The sequence below is a fragment of the Pogona vitticeps genome, chromosome 3, assembly GCF_051106095.1.
Source record: "Pogona vitticeps strain Pit_001003342236 chromosome 3, PviZW2.1, whole genome shotgun sequence".
Taxonomy (NCBI): domain Eukaryota; kingdom Metazoa; phylum Chordata; class Lepidosauria; order Squamata; family Agamidae; genus Pogona; species Pogona vitticeps.
In genome coordinates, this window is record NC_135785.1 from 230,539,751 (window position 1) to 230,556,833 (window position 17,083).

Consider the following 17,083-nt stretch of genomic DNA (forward strand, 5'->3'; position numbering starts at 1 on the left):
TTTGTTTGTTTGTTTGTTTGTTTATTTATGACACTTAAATCCAATGACCCCTGAAAACAAAATTCAATTCCAAGAAAATGAAATGCCCCAAAAAAGAGTGGTTACTTACCTGTAAATATGGTTCTCCAAGTGATACTCTGTGAATTCACACATTTGGGTCTTGTCCGCGCTTGCGTGGAACGTTCGGAATATTCTAGAGCTCTTTATCTGAAAGATCAAAAAGATACATTGCCCCTATTGCGCATGAGCAACCTCCCTTTCCCTCCAGTTCCACACATCCGTCATCGCCAAACCAAGGCTTGCACCTGGCAGCAGTGACGGACAGTGGGGAAGGACGGGAGGGTATGTGTGAATTCACAGAGTATCACTTGGAGAACCATATTTACAGGTAAGTAACCACTCTTTCTCCCAAGTGAACTCTGTGAATCACACATTTGGGTGACTGACAAGCTAACTTACCGGACGGTGGGCCGTCACTGGAGAACTGATGTGAGGACAGCCCTTCCGAAGGATGTTTCCTTTTTAGCCCGAAGGTCCAGCCGGTAATGGGTGACAAAAGTGGACACCTTGGACCAGGTAGCCGCCCTGCAGATATCAGGTAAGTCGACTCCTCGGAGCAAAGCAGTAGACGTTGCCATTGACCTCGTCGAGTGTCCTCGAATACCTTCAGGAACATCCTTCTTGGATAGCTGATAAGCCAGAACTACAGTGGAGACTAACCACCTAGATAAGGCAGGAGCTGAAGCAGCCGACCCCTTGCGTGATCCATAGTAGCACAGAAAAAGTTTGTGGGAAGCCCTAAAGTCCCTAGTCCTTGAAATGTAATAGGATAACGCCCTTTTGACGTCCAAAGAATGCAGCATCCTCTCAATGTCCGAGGATGGGTCAGAGAACAAGGTCGGCAATGATATGGGCTGATTTAGGTGAAATTCAGACACCACCTTAGGAAGAAAGGAAATGTCTGGAAAGAGGACAACCTTATCTTTGTAGAATTGTAGATAAGGCGAATCGGATCTTAGAGCTGCCAACTCAGAGGCTCTCCTGGCGGATGTAATAGCCACCAAAAACAGAGTCTTTAAGGAGAGAAACTTGAGATCACAGGATGACATAGGTTCGAAGGGATGTTTCATCAACGCATTCAGAACAAGAGTCAGAGACCATTGAGGAATAGGAGCTCTTACAGGTGGGCGAGCGTTCATAAGTCCCTTAAAAAAGGTCTTAACAGTAGGGTGAGTAAACAACTGTGCAGAACTTGAACCAGAAGGCTGATGAACAACTATAGCAGCCGCATAAACTTTTAAAGTGGAAACAGACAAACCAAGGTCAAACAAATGCCTTAAGTAGATCAATAAAGTCCTCAAAGAAACAGGAGATGTTTGAAGATCTTTAGAAAGAGCAAAACGGACAAAGTTGTCCCATTTGTATTTGTACAAAGATTTAGTAGAAGGTTTCCTAGACTTATCTAATATTTCTTTAATTTCAGGCAGATCCTCCAAGCGGTCAGGTGAAGGGATTCCACGTCCGGGTGGAGAATGGACCCTGAGTCTCTGGAGAGCAAGTCTGGCATCATCGGAAACTTGAAGACGTCCGTGGCTACCTCTCGGAGGACTGGGAACCACGGCTGACGTGGCCAGAAGGGGGCCACCAGGATGGCTGAGGCCTTGTGTTGAATTAGCCTGACTATGGTCCTTTGAATTAGAGGAATCGGCGGGAACAGGTAAATGAGATGTTTCTTCCAGGGAATCATGAAGGCGTCCCCCAGGGATGAGGGATCCTTCCCTGCTCTTGAGGCATAAGCGTGACATTTTCTGTTTTCGCTCGAAGCAAACATGTCTATGTGAGGATGGCCCCATCTGTGGCACAACTCCTGAAACATGAGTTGGTTTAGTTCCCACTCGTGGGACTGACTTTTTCGACGGCTTAGAGTGTCTGCTAGAGAGTTCTCTGTTGTCGCTATGTGAATGGCCATGGGATACACATGATGGACACAACACCATTCCCAGAGCAGTACAGCTAGGTAAAGTAAGGACAGAGACCTTGTTCCTCCCTGCTTGTTTATATAAAACAGGGTCGTGGTATTGTCTGTTACAACTTGCACACCACGACCCTGTATTATGGGGAGAAAGGCCTTGAAGGCCTTTATTACTGCTATCAGCTCTAGATGGTTTATGTGGAGGCCCTTTTGACGAGAGGTCCACAAGGCATTCACGGTGTGGCCATTGCAATGAGCCCCCCAACCCGTGGGGCTCGCATCCGTTGTAACCTGAGCCGACAGTCGTAGGGGTCGAAAAGGGCGCCCCATGAGAAGATGTGGCCGGAAGCCCCACCATAACAGTTGTCTTGCCAACTCTGGGGTGACTCTCAACTGCTTCTTTGGGTGGTCGTACAACGGATTGAAGTGATGAAGGAGCCATGCCTGTAGTGATCTCATTCTGAGCCTGGCGTGAGGCAAAGCAGCCGTTGTCGATGCCATGAGGCCTAGCAGATGTTCGGCCTGATGTGCTGACACTAGGGCATGGGGTAGGAATCCCTGTAGGGCTATTTGAAGCTTTTGTATGCGGTCTATAGGCAGAAAAAGCCTTGCCTTTTTTGAGTCCAGAGTAGCTCCTATGTACGACATCACTTGAGAAGGAGTTAGCGTGGACTTGTCCCAGTTTATGGTGAGACCTAAACTTTGTAATGTGTGTATGGTGAAGTTTGTGTCCTGAACTGCCCTTCTTCTGGAAGGTGACACCACTAGCCAGTCGTCGATGTAAGGAAAAATCTTTACACCTTGCAGACGGAGAAAGGCAGCAACCGGAGCCATACATTTTGTAAAAGTGCGTGGAACCGTTGCTAAACCGAAGGGTAAGGCCATATACTGTAGAGCAGTTTTGTTTGTGATGAACCTGAGGTACTTTCTGTGACTGTGATGAATTGTAATATGAAAATATGCGTCCTTTAGGTCTATGACTGTAAACCAATCTCCTTTCCTCAATAGGTGGACAATGGACTCCAGTGTTACCATCCGGAACCGACGAGGACGCAGGTAAGTGTTTAATTTTCTTAGATCTAGGATTGGGCGAAGTCCTCCGTCCTTCTTGGGGACGGTGAAATACCTGGAATAAAACCCTCTTGGGATTTTGTGATGCGGGACCAGTTGGATGGCTTTCTTTTGGATCAGAGCCTGCACTTCCTCCTCTAGGACAGGGTTGGCAGTTGTGACCTTGAGGTATCCCAGGGGAGGAAGTTTGATGAACTCTAGACGGTATCCGAATTGTATGATGCTTAGGACCCAAGAGTCCTGAGTTATGAGTTGCCAATTTGATAGAAACGGGTAGAGTCGGGTTTGATGATAGGAGCTGGCGACTGTCAGTAAGTCAAAGAAACTGTCTGGACTTCTTAGAAGGAGGACGGAAGGACTGACGTTTAGTCTGCTGCTGTTGTCTATATGCAGGTGTGAAAGAAGACTGCTGAGAGGATCTAGCACCAGATGTTCTGAACTGGCGGAAAGATTGCGAGCCCTGTTGCTGGTATTGCGACTGAGGATACTGTCGCTGCCACTGATGCTTTTGGAAACGTGGTTGCTGATGGATAGTGTATGCCTTGGCAGTTTTCTTACTTTCATGTATGGATTTTAAGGATTCATCAGTCTTCTCGTTAAATAAACCCTTGGTGTCAAATGGCTGGTCTTCTATTTGTTTTCTTACGTCTTCAACAATACCTGAGGCTCTAAGCCAAGCATGTCTCCTCAGCGTAATAGCAGAATTAAGAGATTTAGCTGCCACATCGGTGGCGTGTCGGGCTGAAAGAGTCTGATGCTTTGAAAGAGTCATGGCCTCAGCATGTGCATTAAGACAGTCCTGTCTGATATCAGGAGAAGCAGATTGCAGGGCTGGAAGAACCTTGTCCCATCAGTGCTTCTGGTATGCACCCATCATGGCCTGATAGTTAAAGATCTTAAGCAAGAGAGATTGAAAAGAATAAAGTTTCCTTCCCAAAACGTCTAATTTCCTGCCTTCCTTGTTAGGAGGGGTCACATGAGGCCTCCCCGAGGCTTTGGATGCATTAGCGTGTACTATAACTGAATTGGGAGCTGGATGTTTAGACAAAAAGTTTATTTCCTCCCCATGAACTCTGTACATGTTCTCAGTCCTGCGTGTGACAGCAACCGGGTTGGCAGGCTGGGAACAGGCATCCATAACCAAAGCATAAAGCTTAGCAATAAAATTGACACTCAGAGGTTGAGCAGAATCCTTATCAATCTCCCCAAAAATGGGATCAACAGTAGGAGCAGGTGGAATGTTTGCCTGCATTGAAAGAGCCTTTGCCATTCTCTCTATCATTTGAGAATAAGAGGAGAAATCCTCAGTAGGGGAAGATGGGTGAGGATTCCCAGTATCAGAATCAAACGAATCAGCTTCAATAGGAGATTGCCCTTGTGGAATCTCAAAATCCACTGCTTCTCCATTGGAAGAAAGTTCCCCAACTTCCTCATCCTCTTCAGAAGGAATAGCGTGAACAGAGACCTCAGCGAGGGAAGGTTGAGGGCCAGTACCCTTTGTCTTCGACGTCGAAGAAGGGGGAACCTTCTTAGCAATATCAGCAGACTGAGCAACATGGGTAGAATGAGGCTTACGACGTCGTACAGGGGAAGGAGAGGACGACGTCGTGGACGAGGAGGAGTAATGCCTCTTCCTGTGCCTACAGCAACTCGACGATGAAGCAGAAGTGTCATCCACGTCGTAGTGACGACGTCGATGCTTGACACGGCCCCGTCGGGAGTGGGAGTGCTTAGTCTTAGTATGCTTATGCCTTTTACGACGTGAATCCTCCTCCACGTCGGAGCCACCCTCGGGATCGGTGGAGAGATGTTTCTTCTTTGAGGTCCGTTTATGAGGGACCTCTCCCTCTTGAAACAGAGGAGGAGACTTCGACGTCTCAATCGCCCGGCCGGCAGGAGCAAGGCCAATAGGGGCAGAGTGAGGGCTGGATAATGCAGCCTCTTCAAGCCTCACTGGGCTAGGAGAATGCCCACGTCGACCGTCGTCTTCTCCACGTTGGGAAGGAGGCAATGAAGGAGCTGCCTCCGATAGGGAATCCCTATCCCTAGACGAATCCTCCAATATAGGGGAAGGAAGAGAGGCAGAGACAGGCTGCAAAGCCACAGTATCCTTAGTTTTTGCCTTTTTAGAGTGAGCAGGCTTCTTGGTCTCAGAGACCTCCTTCCCTGCGGTCGACGTTGAAGGCTTTTTGGCGGGAAAGGCAGTTGCCTTCTTTGAAGTTTTAACAGATTTAGAAGTGCCCGCCGGAGGAATTGAGCCTGTCGCCTCAGAACGAGGGGTGCTAGAAGGCTCAGAAACAGATTCCATAGCCGATGAATGGGTTGATGATAGGGATGTCTCCAAAAGGTGAAGTTTAAGCCTTTGCTGGCGCGCTTTAAGAGCCGCCTTAGTGAACTCTTTACAAAAAGAACAAACAGTCGTATTGTGCCCCTCACCGAGACAAAAAAGACATTTAGAGTGCTTATCATAAAAGGGAATTTTCTTATTACATCCCTGGCACTGTTTAAAGGGACCGGATACGGGCATAAACACAATAATAAAGGGCTAGAAGCCCTAGTTCCCAGGACTATTAAGGTTAAGTGGATAATGAGCCTCCTGCTGAGGCGATAATAGGCCTCCCCGCTGAGGCGGGAAGCCTCCAATTAAGGTCAAAAAGACCTGTACCAAGCGTCAAAACGAAGCCAAAGTCCGAAAAACAGAAGAATGGTCAGCAGTCCGTGGTCAGGGGCAAGAGAAAATCAGCAAGAACTACCGTATATTAACAGTCAAAGCGGAGCAAGCCGAAAACGTTCCGTACGCGATGGCGGATGAAAAGGAACTGGAGGGAAAGGGAGGTTGCTCATGCGCAATAGGGGCAATGTATCTTTTTGATCTTTCAGATAAAGAGCTCTAGAATATTCCGAACGTTCCACGCAAGCGCGGACAAGACCCAAATGTGTGATTCACAGAGTTCACTTGGGAGAAAGTAACATTTAATGATTTAGTTGCAAGCGAATTTTAAGACGCAAAAAGAAATATAAAAAAGGGCATAAAAACAAACTGCAATGCAGGAACTAAAACTTTTAAGACAAAAACTCTGAAACTAAATTAAGATTGGAGGAAAATATATATTCATGCACACTGTAAAAAGGCTGTAGCCATCTTCACAGGTTTGGCTTGCTCCAGCGCCCCCCTACCGCCCCCTTCTGCTCCAGCGCCCCCACACCACCCCTTTTCGTTCTGCTGCCCCCCTGAAAAATGAAATCGCCCCCTGGGGGGCATTATCGCCCACGTTAAGAACCACTGCTATAGATGACTCACTGTACAAAATGCTTGCACCTATAATTGCTGCATAAGAACACGCTACATAGCAGGATATTATGCCTGCATTTGGAACAATTTAACTTTTTATTTCTTTTAATAAAGTAAGCCTAGCAATATCAAATACATAATAAAATCTAACAATTGCCAGTGGAGTGCACATTAAGAGATGGGGGCGGGGCTGCAGCAAAAGCAATATTGTGGCTTCAAAACTAAATGGTTTTATTTTACGTAAGTTTCAATTTTTAAAATTGGTATAAACCTCTATGGACTGTACTGCATCCCCTGCATGCTCCACGCACCTGGTTAAGTGTACTGCAGTTTATGAAAGCATATATTCTTTTATGTATTTCTGAAAATATATTTGCTTTTTTGCACCAAAGAGCTTGGAAACTCTAAGATCAAAAAATGGGAAATGTTCTTAGATATTGTTGATTTCACAGTTTAAATAACTGGACTGGTTTTATTTCTGAAATTATGTCTCTTTGTTTTCAAAGGAATGCTAAGGGCTATAAACATGAAATTTTGCACAGATACTATTGATGCCTCAGCTGAAATAACTGGACTGAATTACATCTCATCATTGGCTCCCCAGAAATCCAATTAGCCCACTGCTAATTCCATTTCAGTATTACCTGATTATAGACCTTTGGTGGACTTTTCTATTAATTCAGCCATATAAACTATAGATATGAAACCTCTTTCCTCTGGCTGCAAATTAAGTAGTTCACCTATTGTCTGCTACAGTTCTACTGTGTCTTTTATTTATTTATTTCACACAAATATGAACCTTTAAATCAATACATCAAAAATTTGACTCGAGTAATGAAAAACACAGGCTAAAAAAACCCATGCAGAAACTGGGCGAAATTAATATTCTTTTTCGAAATAGGGAGCTACATTTCTGTATGAGTGGAACTGAGTACTGGGCTGGTTTGAGTACTGAGATGTAGGAATTAAAATATGAGCATTTTTAAAAAGTGAGGGAAGGGGTAAAAGGAGTTAGAGCACTGGAGGAGAACTAATGGGTTTCTGATGCAAAGCTGGGTATGTTAGGATGTGTCTAGATGGCCCAGTTATCCTGGCCTGGCTCAGTGGTTTAGCTATCTGGCTGCAGAGCCAGAGGTTGGGAGTTTGATTCCTCACTGTGCCTCCTGCAAATAGAGCTAGCCTGGGTGGACCTGGGCAAGATGCACAGTTCCAGAGCACCCCCAGAAGAAGAGAATGGTAAACCACAGCTGAGTAAGCTCTGAAAATAATTGCCATAAGTCAGAACTGGATGGATCTGTCTAGATTGTGCTAAACACATATGGAAGTATGTCAATTTGGGTGATCCTTGCATCTCCAGGGAAGGACTGACTATAGCACAAGGATCTGGGAAGTTTTCTATTTCTAAAGACTGCTCAGTGGCTTCACCAAAGGGCAGTTGCATTGGTTCAGTCCCAGAACCTGTTGGCTTTTAAATAAGAACCTGTAACATAGCAGAATCTGTGTATACCAGTTGGAAACATTTAGATTAGAAGATAAAAACCACTATACAGCAAAATTTGGTCTCTTGTATGTGTATTCTGTGCCAGCAACTGATTTTAAAATAATCACTTGTGCCTTAGTTAAAACATGAAATAAATTTTATTATCTCAAAACATCTATAAAACATAACATAACTTATAGTGCTTAGACATTTAGTATGACAGATGTATTTTCTCTGGTAAATAATTAACTCACCATAATACTGTTATACTTGTAATACTCTAAGCAAAACGGAGCAATCCTGCCTGTCCCAAACAAACAGTGGCCCCTGATAAGGGCCCAAAAAGGGGCAGATGAGTGTTAATCAGGGACAGTCTGGTTCACAAAGGCACATACATCATATGGTTGCTGGAAAAAGGAGTGAACCAGCCTGCCCCCAACCTGGACCAAGCTGTAGGACAAATACCCATCTGATTGCACCCTTAGTTATTACAATGCCAAGAAAGTCTTTACTGATATAATGTGACTTTAAAAAAATCTTGCTATATACGAGGGGCTGCTGATAAGTATTGAGCCTTTCCCAGAAAAAAATGAGCTAAAAAGCTGTAACTGCCACACTATTCTACATATTCCCCCAGGAAGTCAATGCACTTGCGACATCTGTCCTGCAGCTTCTTAAGTCCCTGCAAATAAAATTATTCCGACTGCTGGCGTAACCACTCATTTGCAGCATTAGTTGCCTCCAGAACACTCCCAAATCGTTGTCCCTTTAGGTGTTTTTTTGAGTTTGGGGAACAGATAATAGTCAGAAGGAGCTGGATCGGGAGAATAGGGTGGATGGGGCATCACTTGAAAGCCTAAGGAGGTCAGTTTTATCATTGTTTCACCTGCAGTGTGTGACAAGGTGTTGTCATGCAACAGGATGACACCTTTGGAGAGCTTCCCTTGATGTTTTTCCTTGATGTTTTTCCTCAACTTTGCCAATAAAGCACAGTAACATTTTGCATTGATGGTTGAACCCTGTTGGAGGTAGTCCACCAGCAGAACTCCCTTCTTATCCCCAAAAACTGTTGCCATTTGCTTCTGCACTGACCTTTGCACTCGGAACTTCTTTGGCCTGGGGGAAGCACTGTGCCTCCATTTCTTAGACAGTTCCTTTGTCTCAGGATCATAACAGTAGATCCATGTCTCATCACCAGTTACCAGTTTGCCCAGGAAATCTGACTCATTTCTTGCAAAATGTTCCAAAACAGCCACCGATGACTCCACACATTTCCTCTTTTGTTTGGTTGTCAAAGGTTTGGGGATCCACTTTGCTGCCAGCTTTCTTATTTCCAAGTCGTTGTGGATAATGGCACCAACTCTCTCACGTGATATTCTCAGATATATAGCGATACATTTGGCTGATATTTGGCAGTCCTCCATAATCATGTCATGGATGGCTTTCACATTTGCAGGCACAGAGACAGAAAAAGGCCTTCCACTGGGTTTCTCAATTTCAACACCAAAATGGCCAGTTTTAAAATTGACAACCCAATGTTTAACTGTTGCATATGAAGGGCCACTGTCACCCATAGTTTGTGACATTTCATCATGGATCTGCTTTGCACTTTTCCCTTGGAGAAACAGGAACTTGATTATGGTCCTATGCTCTTCCACATTGAACTTTTCTGGAGGTGCTGCCATGTTCACTATGGACCTGAACATGAAAGATAAGTAGTTGATTTTTGCGCCATTGAATACAGAAAAATTGGCCAATACACCCTGCAATTTATAGCTTCCTAGCTCAATTTTTTCTGGGAAAGGCTCAATATTTATCAGCACCCCCTCGTAAAAAGCACATCTCTGTTTTGTTTTGTTTTTAAAGTGAAATCTCCTGTTTCTATTGATTGCAATTCCTCCTCTGTGCAATCAAGCATTTTCTTATGAAAGCTAAAAAGTTGGAGGGGTTTCTTGAACAGAATCAATTCAGACATTTCATACTTCTCATATTAAACTTTTGAAGATAAATGTATATGTTGTGAGATTTTATTGTCCTTTGTTGAAGCACAGGCATTATTAACCAGGGAGTACTCATAAGAGGAAGAGGGGTGGCCCATAAAATGGAAAAGTTGCTACAAAAGCTTATACTCTGCCATTACTTTTTAAAATAACCATTTATTGCTCTTTATTTGGGAGCAACAAATAACATTACTTGCTAGCAATGTTAGGATGCATTCTGTTAAAAAATCATTTTGAAAAATAACATAATGCCACTGGCCTGTCATTACCCCCAAAAGGGAACGTTAGAAGTAATGCTGTCATTTGTAATGTCAAGTTCTAATGCAGGGCTTCTTATCTGAACTGCAGGTTCTAATTAAGGGCTTATCTGAACTGAACCTTACACAGCAAGATACAAAGGCCTATTGGATATTTATTCTATCAAAGCAATAACTGGCAAATTATTGTCAGTCTTTGGTTCACTGAGTTGTATCCCATCTATTTAATTTACTGTTTACTTTTGAGTTAACTTTTGCCACACCTTTGGGTCCAGAAGGATTTTGAATTTGTTTTATGTAAAATAGTAGTTTATAATTAAGCCATTAAATGAAGAAGAAAAAAACCACTATCAAGCTCACCTATTTATGTCTGCAGTCTTATGCACACTTATTGAGAATTAGCCCCACTGAATGTAACTTGAAATCTTAAATTTAAAAGTAGCTTCTTGTAACCGATTGCTTCTGAACATCCAAGTTACATTTATCATTATGGCTACTCTCATTGGCCAAGTAATTTGTTACTTTGTATATTGTCATTATCAGCAGGCTGGAAAAATACAGGGAAATGCTGTCTGGTTCTCTCTAATGGCCAACTCTGTTATTCACCTTAGAAATATTGACAAAAAGACAAAAGATAAAATCAAAGGATATTTCTCTTGCCATATAGGAGAAAATGACAAAATCAGAAAAAATAATTTTGAAATATCTCTAAGAGGGATTAAAAATTTATTTATTTATTTATTTATTTATTTATTTATTTATTTATTTATTTATTTATTTATTTATTTATTTATTTGTTTGTTTGTTTGTTTGTTTGTTTATTTATTTATTTATTTATTTATTTTATATCCCGCCTATCTAGTCAACTCAGGACTAATCTAGGCGGCTAACAATCAACAAATAATAAACACAAACATATATAAAACAAAATAGATAATAAAAACCTTACAAAGTTAAAAGTAAAAGCTCTTTAAAAGTAACTTTTGAAATCAAATAGATGTTACTCCTTATTCCAAATTAACATACAGTGGTGCCTCGCTTAACAACGATAATCCGTTCCAGGAAAATCGCCGTTAAGCGAAAACATTGTAAAGCAAAAATAAAAAGCCCATTGAAACTCACTGAAAACCTTTCAATGCGTTCCAATAGGCTTAAAACTAACCGCCCAGTGAAGATCCTCCATATGGCCATTGTCGCTGCCTGTATAGCGAGGAATCAGTCCCTAAACACAGCGGGGAGCCATTTTATTTACCCGGGGGCCATTTTGAAACCGCCGATCAGCTGTTGAAAAATCATCGTTTTGCAAAGAATCGGTTCCCGAAGCAGGGAACCAATCATCGCAAAGCGAAATTCCCCCATTTAGACCATTGCTTTGCGATTGCAATTGCGATTGCAGAAAGATTGTCGTAAAGTGGATTCCTCGTAATTTGGGGCAATCATAAAAGCGAGGCACCACTGTAATCAAAGCAATTTATGGTTCTACACAAAAAAATAATGTTGTAGCTGCCATTACATTATTTGCTTGCCAAAGTAACTATTTACAAAAAATATATTGCTTGCAACTAGTTACTTTTATGTTCCATTACTGACTGTTGGTCAAGATGGCGGCGCAAGTATTTGCAGCGGCTAGGCATTCCAGAGATCGGTCCTTATTATGGACTCTATGTGCTCAGGCACAAGTAACTTACAGTCGACAAGAATTATTATCTATTGGCAGAAACAGTTGCAACTTTGAATCGAGGGTCTCAACTTACAACATCCCAGCTGAGCTTTTAAGACGGCCTGCATATCGGGGGGTTACTCCCCCTGCTCTCCCTGTCAGGAAGAAAAGAACACGGAGAAAACGCAAGCAGAAAAGAGGTTGCAGGGCTGGTCTACGAGTGAGGTTAGGCAAAAATCCCCACAAGCCTGCATTGCCAAGTCTTTTTGTCTCAAATGTTAGATCTCTACCCAACAAGATTGAGGAGTTGGAACTTACTATCTCCCTACAGAAAAATATTCGAGACTGTTGCGTTATGATCTTTACAGAGACATGGCTTGATTCTTCCATCCCAGGGGAGGTAATTGAACTACAAGGACGCAGAGTACATCGAGCAGACAGGTCTATTGAATCTGGAAAGAGCAGAGGTGGAGGGGTTTGTGTTTACACAAACGATAATTGGAGCACAGATGTTAAAATAATGGACATTCACTGTTCTCCTGATTTGGAGTATTTGGCAGTGAAATGCCGCCCCTTTTACCTGCCTCGTGAGTTTAATGTTGTTATAATAACAGCAATATATATACCTCCTGATGCTAACACAACCACAGCTTTGAGTTGTTTGTTAACTGCTTTCAGCAAACAGCAGCAGGCCTACCCAGATGGAGTGCTGGTGGTAGCAGGTGATTTCAATCAAGCCAATTTAAAGACCGTCCTCCCTAACTTTTATCAGTATGTGGACTGTCCCACTAGAGGGGAAAATACCTTGGATCAGGTATATTGTAACATCATGCATGGATATAAGACGAAGCCATTGCCTAGCTTGGGACAGTCAGATCATATATCTCTTTTTTTGATTCCATCGTACAGACCCCTTGTTAAAAGAATCAGACCATCAATTAGAGAAATACAAGTGTGGCCAGTGGATGCAACTGAGCAACTTCAAGATTGCTTTAGGAGCACTGATTGGACACTGTTTGAGGAGGACAATGTTGATACTTATGCCTCGACAGTACTGTTTTATATCAAAAGCTGCATCGATGTTATTGCTACAACAAGACAAGTACGAGTGTTTTCTAACAACAAGCCTTGGCTAAATAGAGAAGTGCGCCTTTTATTAAAAGCCAGAAATGCTGCTTTTCATTCTGGTGATGAACTACAGTATAGAGAGGCCAGAGCTAAACTGAAAAGGGGCATTAGGGATGCCAAAGCTATGTACAGCCAGAGAATTGAACAACACCTTGAAAGTTCTGACACTCGCCGAGTGTGGCACGGCCTACGACAAATCACTGGTCAGAGTAACAAAAACAGTCTGTGTAGCAGCAGTGATTTTTTGGCTGAGCAGTTAAATCAATTTTTCAGCCGTTTTGAGGTGGAAACAGGAACAAGCATTATTCCAGCACCTACTGTCCATAATACATCACTAGAATCTACCATCGACAGACAACCACTAGTACTGCAGATTTCAGATGTGAGACGCGCTTTCCAGAATATTAATATTCGAAAGGCAGCTGGACCAGATGGAATCATGGGACGAGTTGTTAGGGGCTGTGCTGCAGAATTAGCTGGAGTTTTTACGGATATTTTCAATCTATCCTTGTTGCAGTGTTCTGTCCCCACTTGCCTGAAGACATCTATTATAGTGCCAGTCCCGAAGCAGTCAGCTGTGGTATCTCCCAATGATTATAGACCAGTAGCTTTAACATCTGTTATTATGAAATGTTTTGAGAGATTGGTGCTGGATTACATTAAGGCTAGTCTTCCACCTTCTTTGGATCCATGGCAATTTGCATACAGGAGAAATAGATCTACTGATGATGCTGTGTCCATCGTACTACATACTGTATTGAGCCACTTAGAACAACAGGGAACTTATGCGAGGCTGTTGTTTGTGGATTATAGCTCTGCTTTTAACACCATTCTACCAAATAGGTTGTTTTTAAAAATGATCAACCTGGGATTACCTCAGGAGATCTGCATGTGGATAAAGGATTTTCTGACAGATAGGCCACAGTCAGTAAGGATGGGATCCCACCATTCTTCTACCCTGGTACTAAGTACAGGAGCTCCCCAGGGCTGCGTGCTGAGTCCCTTCCTCTATTCCCTGTACACACATGATTGCACCCCACTATATAACACCAATGCAATTATTAAATTTGCGGATGATACGACAGTGGTGGGACTCATAAATAAGAACAATGAGTCTGCTTATAGAAAGGAAGTACAAAGATTGATACTATGGTGTAAAGAAAATCATCTCACACTTAACATCAAAAAAACTAAAGAACTCATAATTGATTTTAGGAGGAAGAGAAATGTACATTTACCACTGTACATAAACGGTGAGGAAGTGGAGAGAGTTGGTAGTTTTAAATTTCTGGGTACTTACATCTCAGAGGACTTCTCATGCACTATAAATGCCAACATGCTAATAAAGAAGGCACAGAAGAGGCTGTATTTCCTGAGAATGCTCGGGAAGTTAAATTTATCACAGCATTTACTTCTGTCCTACTACCGTAGCACCATTGAGAGTGTCCTAACTTATGGCATTCTGGCATGGTTTGGGAGTAGCTCTGTAGCGGACAAAAAAGCTCTACGAAGAACCATTAAAATTGCCCAGAATATCATCGGGCTCCAGCTACCAACCCTGGATGACATCTTCACATCCCGTTGCCTGAGGAAGTCACACAGCATCCTGAGAGACTCTTCCCATCCTGCTTATAACTTTTTTGAACTGTTACCGTCTGGCAGAAGATATAGAACAATTAAGACTCAGACCACACGCTTTCTCAATAGTTTTTATCCTAGAGCTATAATTGCAATTAATAATGAGCTTAAAGACCACCAGTAGTGAATAATTAGTTGGACTGTGTTACTTGGCCTGAGGTGTACATGTTTGTATTTTTAGTGGGGGACTTCTAGTGGGTGGGGAGTGTTTGGGGAATGTTATGTGTGTGCATGTGTCTGGTCTCTGGGTGTCTGTGAATTTCGTTGTATGGTATACTGTGTATATACTTACAATGACAATAAATTATATTATTATTATTATTATTATTATTATTATTATTATTATTATTATTATTATTATTATTATTATTATTATTATTATTATTATTATTATTATTATTATTATTATTATTTCTAAATAAATATGCTTAGGGTTACACTGTCGAACAAATAACTAGTAAACTACCAAATCAGTAAAAAGACACATTGAAGTAAGGGGGAGCACGTTTTGGTCAGAAGGCATCAGGCCCACATTTGCAGACTAAACCCTAATATTCTCTGGTGAAAAAGCAGCACATCATGGGTTAAATCCAACATTAGTCCAAACTGGAGCAGATCCAGTGAAACAAATGAGACTTGTTAGCCACCTTTAAATTCCATTATGTCAATAGGTTTACTTTATAATGGACTAACACTGGATTGAGATGCATCATTACGCTATCAATAATAGGTTATCACTGTGATTCTACAAGCTAATGCTGCATTTTGGATTTGTCTCTCAAGTGTTGCTGGACTACACAACGTTTGGAGTCCTTCCAAACATACAGTTCTATGGCACTTTAACACCTCTCCCAAATAATGTTGCATTTGATTATAGCAACACGGGCCTAAATCCAGTTCTTAATCCAACTACAGTAGACCCATTGAATGACTAGGACTTCTTCAGTCAATACTTTTAAAAAAGAGTCACTGACCCAAAAAACTATTTTAACTCGGACCAGCAAATGGATGTAGCCCACACACTCCTCAAAAACAGGCACAACTGCAGAGTATTTTCATACAGCCAAGCAAATTACTGAGAGCTCCATAAAGACAAATAGGGGGTTTGTCTAAGTAGAAATTGAAATTACCAGTAGTTGTTTGTCCTCCACAGGTTGCAAAGCAATATAACATACGTGACTCCGGCAGCCAGAAAAATCACAATTATGATCCGTCTCATGACTGACATGCCTGAAATAAAAAATTCAAAATGGCAGTGTTATTACCTCTAAATGTTACATTTGGCCACAGATATAACTGACAAACCTTGACAGCATCCTAAAAAGCAGAGACATCACCTTGCCAACAAAAGTTTGCATAGTCAAAGCTATGGTTTTCCTTGTAGTGATGTATGGAAGGGATGTATGACAAATAAATATGCACTTCTGCATTTCTCCCATGGATTTAATTGGGAGTCCTCTTATAGTTGCAACTCTGAAAGATATTCAGAGATAGAGATGGGGAAGACTTCTTAGCATTTCTGTAATGCTATTAATTCTCCAAAAGCATTTTGCACATATTTGTTCAATAATCTCAACTATCTCCAAATACAGCTGAGGCTCCATCCTGTAGTACCAATCATATCATGGTATCCACAATCACTGTATTGTAAAAAGATGTAAAAGCTGGACAATAAGGACAGCTGATAGGAAAAAAGCCAATTCATTCAAAATTTGGTGATAGAGGAGATCTTTAGGAAAACAGTGGTGCCTCGCTTAACGACGATAATCCATTCCAGGAAAATCCGTTAAGCGAAAACGTCGTAAAGCGAATTTAAAAAACCCTTTGAAACGCATTGAAAACCATTCAATGGGTTCCAATGGGCTAAAAACTAACCGTCCAGCGAAGATTCTCCATACGGCAGCTATTTTCGGTGCCTGTATAGCGAGAAATCCGTCCCTAAGCACAACGGGGAGCCATTTTAAGCATCCAGCAGCTATTTTGAAAACCCGACGATCAGCTGTTTTTGATTGTCGTAAAGCGAAAATCAGTTCCCGAAGCAGGGAACTGATCATCGCTAAGCAAAGTTCCCCCATTTAGACCATTGTTTTGCAATCGCAACTGCGATCGCAAAAACGTTGTCATAAAGCGGATTCATCATAATGTGGGACAATCGTTAAGCGGAGCACGACTGTACTATGATCTGTCAGAAAGACAAATAAGTGGGTTCTAGAGAAAAATTGAACTCTCACAAGAAGCTGAAACAACTAAACTGGGAGTATCATTTTAATTGTTATTAGCTGCCCAAAGTGGTGCCTGCCACTAGATAGGCAGACGAGAAATGGAATGAATAAACAAATACTCTGGACATACGATGAGAAGATATGACTCACAGGAAAAGACATTAATTCTAAGAAAAGTGAAAGGCAGCAAGAAAAGTAGAAGACCTTGAGAATGATTGACTCAATAAATGAAGCCACCGTCCTGCAACTTGCAAGACCTGAGCAGTGTTCTTAACAATCAAATGATTTGGAGGTCATTGCTTCATGCAACTTGATGACATATAACAACAAAACAAACCTACAAAACTTTCAGGAGTAAGCAAG

At 42.0% G+C, this 17,083-nt stretch overlaps 2 protein-coding genes and 1 long non-coding RNA gene across 4 annotated transcripts in view; 1 reads left to right on the forward strand and 2 right to left on the reverse strand.

The window, feature by feature from the left end:
- ST3GAL6 (ST3 beta-galactoside alpha-2,3-sialyltransferase 6) overlaps window positions 1-17,083 on the reverse strand; it is a 72,588-nt gene that overhangs the window by 21,470 nt on the left and 34,035 nt on the right. For both annotated transcript variants that reach the window (XM_072993858.2, XM_072993857.2), the window contains exon 2: window positions 15,629-15,728. In XM_072993858.2, the coding sequence (XP_072849959.2) occupies window positions 15,629-15,726 (98 nt within the window). In that variant the 5' untranslated portion in view covers window positions 15,727-15,728. The remainder of the gene's footprint in view (window positions 1-15,628; window positions 15,729-17,083) is intronic.
- LOC140704554 (uncharacterized) lies at window positions 109-3,213 on the reverse strand. The gene is made up of 2 exons (XM_078389932.1): window positions 460-3,213; window positions 109-207 (listed from the first exon to the last, which is right to left on the reverse strand). The coding sequence occupies exon 1, from the start codon at window positions 2,808-2,810 to the stop codon at window positions 474-476; it is 2,337 nt and encodes a 778-aa protein (XP_078246058.1). The 5' UTR covers window positions 2,811-3,213; the 3' UTR covers window positions 109-207; window positions 460-473.
- On the forward strand, window positions 1,581-3,561 carry LOC140704553 (uncharacterized). Its single transcript, XR_012083803.2, has 3 exons — window positions 1,581-1,717; window positions 2,981-3,028; window positions 3,437-3,561. It is a non-coding gene; the product is annotated as an uncharacterized LOC140704553 (long non-coding RNA).

Coding starts and splice junctions, on each gene's coding strand:
- LOC140704554 (XM_078389932.1), bottom strand. CDS start 2,810: ATGTATGGCTCCGGTTGCTGCCTTTCTCCGTCTGCAAGGTGTAAAGAT.